This window comes from Sinocyclocheilus rhinocerous, unplaced genomic scaffold (genome assembly GCF_001515625.1).
Source record: "Sinocyclocheilus rhinocerous isolate Xijiao unplaced genomic scaffold, SAMN03320098_v1.1 scaffold1744, whole genome shotgun sequence".
Classification (NCBI taxonomy): Eukaryota; Metazoa; Chordata; class Actinopteri; order Cypriniformes; family Cyprinidae; genus Sinocyclocheilus; species Sinocyclocheilus rhinocerous.
The window spans coordinates 60907-69210 of NW_015638946.1; the positions used below are offsets into that span (position 1 = coordinate 60907).

General features: G+C 39.8%; 1 protein-coding gene across 3 annotated transcripts; it reads right to left on the bottom strand.

Moving 5' to 3' along the window:
* Nucleotides 1–1459: 1459 nt before the first annotated feature.
* On the bottom strand, nucleotides 1460–7938 carry LOC107750230 (nucleotide-binding oligomerization domain-containing protein 2-like). Of its 3 annotated transcripts, none has more exons than XM_016565514.1 (12): nucleotides 7863–7938; nucleotides 7646–7721; nucleotides 6813–7338; nucleotides 6378–6504; nucleotides 4306–6070; nucleotides 3834–3917; nucleotides 3648–3731; nucleotides 3427–3510; nucleotides 3249–3332; nucleotides 2958–3041; nucleotides 2766–2849; nucleotides 1460–1747 (listed from the first exon to the last, which is right to left on the bottom strand). In XM_016565514.1, exons 3-12 carry the CDS (start codon nucleotides 7290–7292, stop codon nucleotides 1675–1677), a joined length of 2949 nt encoding a protein of 982 aa, XP_016421000.1. In that variant the 5' UTR covers nucleotides 7293–7338; nucleotides 7646–7721; nucleotides 7863–7938; the 3' UTR covers nucleotides 1460–1674. The 3 variants fall into 3 exon arrangements, with proteins under 3 accessions (XP_016421000.1, XP_016421001.1, XP_016421002.1); XM_016565515.1 differs by having other exon boundaries at nucleotides 6813–7341; XM_016565516.1 differs by lacking the exon at nucleotides 2766–2849.
* Nucleotides 7939–8304: the final 366 nt, after the last annotated feature.

Consider the following 8304-nt stretch of genomic DNA (forward strand, 5'->3'; position numbering starts at 1 on the left):
TGTGATTGGCAGCACTCGGCGCCTTGTCGGGAAATGTCATTCCCCTTACCATAGCCGCCTGCAAGCTTCAGTGTAAATTTTGTGTGAAAAATCTAATTAATTTGAGCGCAATTTAAACCCGGATGATTGTAACCACTCCAAGTTCGTCTGCCTTGGGAAGGCTAGCGTGTCTCCGACATAGTGATAACACTTGTTGCCTTCTCTAGTGCAGCTCAACCAGGTCTCCTCCCTTTCTTCGATATTTGTGATATATATCGAAAATATGCGTTGTAGTCCAAACGAGTCATTCGTTGTAGTTTTCGAAAAGTGATTTCTGTTAAATAAAATATCTCCTTTTGAAGTGTGCCCCTTACCATAGCCGCCTGCAAGCTTCAGTGTAAATTTTGTGTGAAAAATCTAATTAATTAGAGCGCAATTTAAACCCGGATGATTGTAACCACTCCAAGTTCGTCCCTTGGGAAAGCTAGCATGTTGCAGATCTTTTTATGCTCAAACAGCAACATTACAGACTAACTAAAGTTGAAAAAGTGAAAAAGCATAATAGGACCCCTTTAAGGAACTGTCAATGTGACAAGTTGTACATTAAAGTTTACAGTTTACTTTCAGTTCTTCCAAGCATTTAGGTTTAAATACACAAGGCAAATATAAATGCATATTTAATTAAAATGTAACCATTTTTTATTATTCATTTTGTACTTTTTACAGCATGTTTTACATAGATTCTAGATGGAAGCTCCTGTATCAGTAAACAAATGTTTAATGAATTTTGTGTGAAAACAAATACATCTATGGATAGTATGCAGCTCAATATAAGTCATAGAATTTGAAATTAAAGCAAAGGGATTCAAAACCATCATAAGAAATGGTGCAAGTAACAGACCTTAAATAGATTATGAATATACAATACGAAAAAAAACTCACATAAAAACAACTATGTACAATAAATGTAAACTGAGAATGAGTGCAATGGATAGTGCCAGATAAATCTTGTGTGCTACTTGTCCCACTTTTAGAAGTTCAGTTTGTGTACCATGGCTTGACAGTTTGAATGTTACTTATTAATTTTGTGAGGTTTTCTTCTACAAAGAAACTTTTGCAGTACTTTTATCTCAATGGAGCAACATAAGACAGATTCAAGACACAATGCTAACACAGGATTTTAGACAGTCATTGTCCAGCCCCATGTGATGTTCTGGGCTGCGTTTCCCAAAAGCACCGTAAGCCTAAGTACATCGCAGACCCATTGCCACCAATGGATCTATGATCAACTTAGGCTTATGATGCTTTTGGGAAACGCTGCCCTGATTGGTACACTCTAAAAAATGCTGGGTTGTTTCAACCCAACTTTGGGTCAAATATGGACTAACCCAACTTTTGGGTAAAAAATTTAATGTAAAAATTTAACCCAACGGTTGGGTTAGTCCATATTTGACCCATAGTTGGGTTGAAACAACCCAGCATTTTTTAGAGTGTACCGTGGATATTTAGCTTTTAAGCTATACCTCAACTCCATATAAGCATGTAGCTACAAGACAGCCATTTTTGACTAGCTAAGCCATGGATTCCTGCATGTGTCTGCCTCAGTTAGGTCCAGTTTTTTTTTTTTTTTTTTTGTAAAATGATGAGCTTTGGATTTGGGAGTTTGATGGCAGGCATTACAGAGCCATCTTGCTCTCAGAAGGTCAATCTGCTTTCTTGCTTGCTCAGCTCCTCCTCTTCCTCTGGGCTCAGATTATTTCCTCTCAGCCTTTAAGAGCACAAAGCAAAAAGCCTTTGTATTAAGGGCATTATTCACAACACAAACCATTCATCGGGCATGGGTATTAATGTAATAAAGCGTTTAATTTCTATTGAAACTGAATGGGGAATGAATGTCAACTTTCAGCATGTCACAATGGAACCCGCTGTTAAACACAGTGTTGCCTGTTAAGTGACGTGACATGTGGCCAAGTATGGTTACCCATACTCGGAATTAGTGCTCTGCATTTAACCCATCCTAAGTGCACACACACACAGCAGTGAACACACACCGTGAACACACACCCGGAGCAGTGGGCAGCCATTTATGCTGCGGCGCCCGGGGAGCAGTTGGGGGTTTGGTGCCTTGCTCAAGGGTACCTCAGTCGTGGTATTGAAGGTGGAAGAGAGCGCTGTACATTCACTCCCTCCACCTACAATCCCTGCCAGTACGAGACTCGAACCCGCAACCTTTGGGTTACGAGTCCGACTCTCTAACCATTAGGCCACGACTTCCCCTTAAGCCTGTTGAACTGTAGTCCTTTCAGCAAAATTTTAATCGTTAAACAACTACGAATAATTCATTAAACAGCAAAATACATACACAAATTTCAAAATGTTTAACTATTGATTTGGCCAGAAATATTGTAATGAATAAATATTATGCAAATGTATATCTTCCACATGTGACAACCTGAGTACACAGTTTAACTTGTCTGTTAACACTCCTGTTGAGTCTTGACTGAATGTATGCTATTGTGCTTTTATTGTGTTCACCTTTTTATACAATGATGAGAAAAAAAATATGAGATTGTGACTTTAGTTGGGCAGACAGATTTATAAATATTATTATAACTTAAGAGGGTTTGAACTGGGTATGTAAAACCAACATACAATACCACTCTTAGAGAAAACACATTTTTGTCTGATTCGACTTTTGACTCAATGAATGCTTGAGTGAAATGAATGAATTTATTGAGTAAAAACAAGCACACAAAGTCAGCTAAAATGCTAAAGAATTTCCTTACCAGACTTCCTTAACACTAGAGTTCATTTTCAGTGCCTCTATTAGACACTCAACCCCCTCTCTGCTGATACAGTTTTTGTTTAGCCTAAGTGAAAGAGAGAGAGGGCATGTAAATCTCAGGCATATACAGGCATGTAAATCTCTAAATTAATAAATAAATAAATATAAAAAAGGAACAAAGTGGATTACTCACCACAATTGCTCCATAGTTTTGCTCTGACTGATGAGTTTAGCCAGAGCGCATGCACCTGCACTGCCCACACCATTATCCACCAGACTGAAACAAACCAACATTATCACTACCCACAAAAATGAACACATGCTGCATAGCGTAGCTCAGCACTAAAATTTTCTTTGATCTGACTGGGCAACCTTTTTTCACTGTTTAGAATAAACTAGCTGAAAGTTTATTCTAAACAGGATTTTTTTTCATATTTCTATATGGAATGCAGAATTGTGGTAATATAGGGCTATCCAAGATTACCTTAGCCATATTAGCGTTGTGCTATTTTTCAGCGCAGCTGCCAATGCCTCAGCTCCCCTGTCCCCAATTTTATTACCCCATAATCTGGAAATGAAAAGTCAGAATGGAAATACAATTTAATATAGGTTAATATAGTATTGGAAATACAAAAATTAATTCCTCTCATTATTGACCTCACCCAAGAAACTGCAAAGACTGGTTGTAGCTTAGGCCTTCTGCCAGCTGCTCTGCTCCCTGCGACGTGATGTTATTATTTCCAAGCCTAAAAAGCAATTATATATTTTGCATGAGAAATGTGTTTCTACATGTGCAGTACAACCTGAAAAATGTTATTAGAATCATCAGCATCCCACAGGCCAGAAAAAGCACATAATAACCTGACCTGAAATAAGCACTCACCTCAAAGACAGGAAGTTCTGCTTTGATTTTAACAGCAAAGCAAAGTGTTGGGTGCAAGCATCTGTGAGGTTGTTGTTGAAAAGCCTGCAGAAATATTGAGGTTGTAATGAAAGTCGATTATTCTAACTATAACGATAAAATATGTTATTCATAAAATGCAGAGTTTAAGATGTTCAATATTCTCACGCTATTTTTTGGAAGCTTTCACACTTCATTCCCTTTTCCAGAAGTTTCCGGATTCCTTCATCTGATATGTTATTGTTCCTTAAACTGAAGGATTCAAATTCTTATAAATCAATTTGCAAAAAAAAAAAGAAAAAAAAACCCATAAATGAAAAAACTGTCACCATGTACTTTTCAGCACATCACTCCAAACTTGTATTACCTCCTTCTTCTGCAGAACATACTGTAAGATATTTAAAATTTTATTTTAGGGCTCCAAACAGCATTGTACTTTATTGACTTGCATTGAATGGACAAAAAAATAGACATTTTCAAAATATCTTCTTTCATGTTCCACAGAAATGCATACAGGTTTGGAATGACAAGAGGTTGTGTAATTGAAAACAAGTAGATGATGACATTTACATTTTTGGGTGAACTATTCCTTTAAACAACCTTTCAAACAAAACCACAATGAGTTAACCTCTCATCTTACTAAAGGGAGTGACAAATATGTAGACATGGAAGAAGCTGCTCCGCGCCCACATCTCCCACTGAATTGTTGTCCAACTGGAGCCCAACAGGATTCCGCAGGTACTTCAGCACATACCCCAGCGCAGTACATTCCACAGGACCAATGTTACAATAGGTGAGCTTCAGGTGCTCAACGTCCAACTTAGCCATGGTATCTTGAGCAATACTGTTGTCTTGCATTTCATAGATACACTTAATTAGCCAAACAAAACTTGGCATGGCATGCATGCTCTTCTTTTCACCTTCTACAGGACGAGGAATGGACTTGAAATGTCTCTGCATACCTTTAGACAAAGACTTCACTACCTGCTTTACCTTGCGTTCCCGCACAGCAATAGGACAGCATTCCAGCAAGAGATTATGGTGCCGCTGGGATAAAAGTCCTGACACAAACTGAGCTGTAATCTGGAGGTTTGGTGTCTCTGTCACATGGGATTCCACCTCCTCTACAGAACTGTCTATACAGTGTCCCAGACATCTTTGAGACAGGCCTGACAACTGCCTGTACTGGGGCTGAAAGAGTCTGGAGACAGTAGAGCGATCACTGTTACGATTGAGAACGACATAAAGAGCAGCGAAGAAGCATTGTAAGGTGATGTGCAGAAATTCATAGTGTTTACAATCTGTAACAGATAGGTCATTGCAGTAAATGAGGAAACCCAGGCTGACATCCTGTTCTGTCAGCCCATTTCTTTGCAGCTCATATCCTGAGAACACATAACAAGAGGCTTCAAGACCTTCCAGAGCCAGCTGTCCAAGTTTTAACACTGTGTCCAAATGTTCCTCCAACCAGGCCTTTCCCAGGACTCCTTGGGGCTGAGGTGACTTTCGCTGGAAGAAATGCTGTAAGACCAGGAGGTAGACATCGGTGATCGTCTGGGGAATAACATCTTGACCACCTAGAAGCTCCTGGTGGCACTTGGTCACAATCCAGCAGAAGACTGGGATGTGGCAAAGGCTTAATAACACTGTGTTAGCCTGGAGGGACTCTATGACACGTTTAGCCATAGCAGGGTCGCTGTGATGCTTCTTAACATAGCAGTCAATCCCTCCAGGAGAAAAACCCTTCAGGAGCACTTCTTTGCGGAGATAGTGCTTCAGCGATGGGCCTACAGCCTGTGGCCTGCTAGTGGCCACCTTCATAACTCCCTTCATTAGCGTACCCTGCAACAGATTGAAAAGCAAAATAGGTATAGGCACTTGCTTTGTGGGGCAGCAGTGGCGTTCTTCATCTGTGAAACCCTGTTTAAACTCATCGAGCCCATCAAAGGTAAAGAGGGCCAAATTAGGATGGTCTAGGATGAACTGGAAAACCTCATCCTGACCTCGATCAGGCCAGCAGCAATGCAGGAAGAGGAGCTCTTTCAAAGACAGTTCTCTGTGCTCTGAGTTCAACTTGCGGCAACTGAAAGGGAACAGCAGGAAAGTGTTTGTGAGCAAAGCTTCTCTTGCCCAGAGCAAGTGCAGTCGCTGAAGCAGTGTGCTTTTGCCACTTCCTGCCTCCCCAGACACAAGAACAGTGTCAGCATCTTCATTAAGAGTCCCCAAGGGACCCACCACATCCTCCAGCCCTAGTGTAAGAGTTTCACCAGAGCCATCCATCACTTCAAGAAGTCCGTCAGTGTAAATGTCATCCAAGGAGAAACGTCCTGTCCCACCATAGGTGCTAAGGGAATGGGACTGGGCAGCAACTGAGCTTCGCAGCTTCTTCTGGTAGAGCAGACAATCTGGAGAAACAATGTAAGTAAAAGACAAATTGTATTGACAAATATATAGTTTGTATTCAGTACATTTACATTTATGTTTTTGAGTATGTAACTATGAGAAATAAAGAAAATAACGGAATGTAAAAATGATTTTAAAAGTGTATTAATTATATTATTAATTTCAGAATTATTTATATTTAATTTAGTGATGACATAATTATGAGTGGCAACATAATTATGTCCATCTTTGTGCAGTTGACAGAGAGTAACACCGAAGACAAAGACATGCAAAGATACCCTTTCCACACAACTGAAAAATGTTTCATACTGGCAGAAAGGTGATTTTCTTTATCTTCAGGGTTTGGTCTGGTTGTCTCAGTTTGCTCTAGATATTGTAGTAAGGTCTTTGCAGCAGTTTCCCCTTTAAACCTCACTTGGTCTAACAGCCTCCGAACCTGCCACAATCCAACAAGAACATTGTTAACAAGCTTGAAATATGTACATGCCAAACTGAATTGCACTTAATAAGTACTAGATGAAAACAGTTACATTTTCAGAGTATGTATGAGATATACAGTATATCACAATGTGACACATTTCATTTGGCAATTGTTTGAAAATTGTTCAGCAATTCAACAGTCAGTACCAAGGAGTAGTCATGGGGAAAATTACATCACGGTTAGTCATGGGGCACACTAAATTTCAGGGATTTCATAACACAAAGAAAAAAACTATGGATTAAAGTAGTATTCAAACAAGTTACCTGTTGTGAGGGTGTGTATACAGGTAGTTGCACCGCATCACAATCTTTAATGGTGAAGCAGCCAGTTGTCAGTAAAGCATTCAGTGCTCCGTCAATATTATCTCTGAGCTTTCTCACTAACACTGGCCTGTCAGCCAGTAAGGTTAAAGTTGCAGTGTCTGGTCTGTTCTTGCCCAGCACAGCACATTCTTTCCCAAAACACAGCCCAGCCTTCTGCTCCTCAGGTAAGACCTGGTTCATCGCAGCCAAGAGAAGGCTGCATGCATCTTCTCCTTTATCATACACCACATCTAATAGTTGCCTGACATTGGATAATAGAGGTTTCTCCACCACTCCTATGCTTAGATAATCCTCCCAGACAAGAACCTCGCAAGCCAGGAGCAGGTCCAGAACACAGTCCAGAGGTTCAGCACTGCCTCCACCACACAGGACTGCCAGAAGCTCTGCTCGTTGTTTTAGGATCAACTGGTGAGCAGTCATTGTGGTACTCAGCCTTGTCTCAAAGCCAACAGCCACAATCAGAACCCTGCTAAAGGGATGAGATAGTGAAGGCCAATAACATCACGACTTCTTTTGTAAATGTATATTGTGGTATTTATTAGATATCAAAGAGATGCCATACACTGCGTACTCTAAACAGCTACATTTACATTTGGGCATTCATTTCCTCATTTTTCCCGAAAGCGGTCCGTCTAACTGAGTTCCCGCTAAACTTGCGTCTAGATTCGGGCGTGATGATTGTACTTGTAGTTAAGGCACATTATCAAAATGACTTTTGATAAATAGGCTATACTCCGCAGTCATCAGGGAACGTAATTTTAAGAAACACTTACCAGACAAGGACTAAAATATCTCCTGAACGTCATTGCTCCCCCACTATGAAGGTACATTTTTCATTCATGATCATACCTGTATCATTTCAGAACAAAAGCGTGTCATTTGAAATTTTCGAAAATATTTCGCAAACGAAACACGATTACAAACGTCAATTTACTAGATACACGATTACAAACGTCAATTTACTAGATATCAAGTAACTGTGGTAAATACCCCAGAATATGAAAACACCACAAACACATGCTTATCTGTCCTTACAGACCGTTTAGCCACTTTATGGTAATGATCGTCCGAACTGAAAGTGAAAGAGGAGGCGCGTCAAGTCGGTTACACATAAACCAGTCTTTGTTTAAAGTTGTTACATAGAAGAAGACAAGGGGTGTTGTGACCCTTTGTTGACACGTCAGTAAGTGATTGCTGTTTTGCACAATGTGTCAAAAATGTGAATATTGATTCAATATTCATAACTATGTGATTCAGTTTTAAAACGTTTTGAAATAGGCTATAGGCTTCTTATCACTCATACTGCGTAAAGTTAATGTCAAGTAAGCTACAAAGAGTGTTGTTACTAAGTACTTTTTGTCATGTAAAGTCTTGTTTTTAACCAAAATAAAGCTGTATAACTTCTGCTGTCACATCAGGAGGGTGGTGCTCC

Coding starts and splice junctions, on each gene's coding strand:
- LOC107750230 (XM_016565514.1), bottom strand. CDS start 7,292: ATGACTGCTCACCAGTTGATCCTAAAACAACGAGCAGAGCTTCTGGCA. Junction 3,732..3,833: donor GAAAGCTTCCAAAAAATAGC/GTGAGAATATTG, acceptor ATATTTCTGCAG/GCTTTTCAACAACAACCTCA. Junction 3,511..3,647: donor CAGAACTTCCTGTCTTTGAG/GTGAGTGCTTAT, acceptor ATTGCTTTTTAG/GCTTGGAAATAATAACATCA.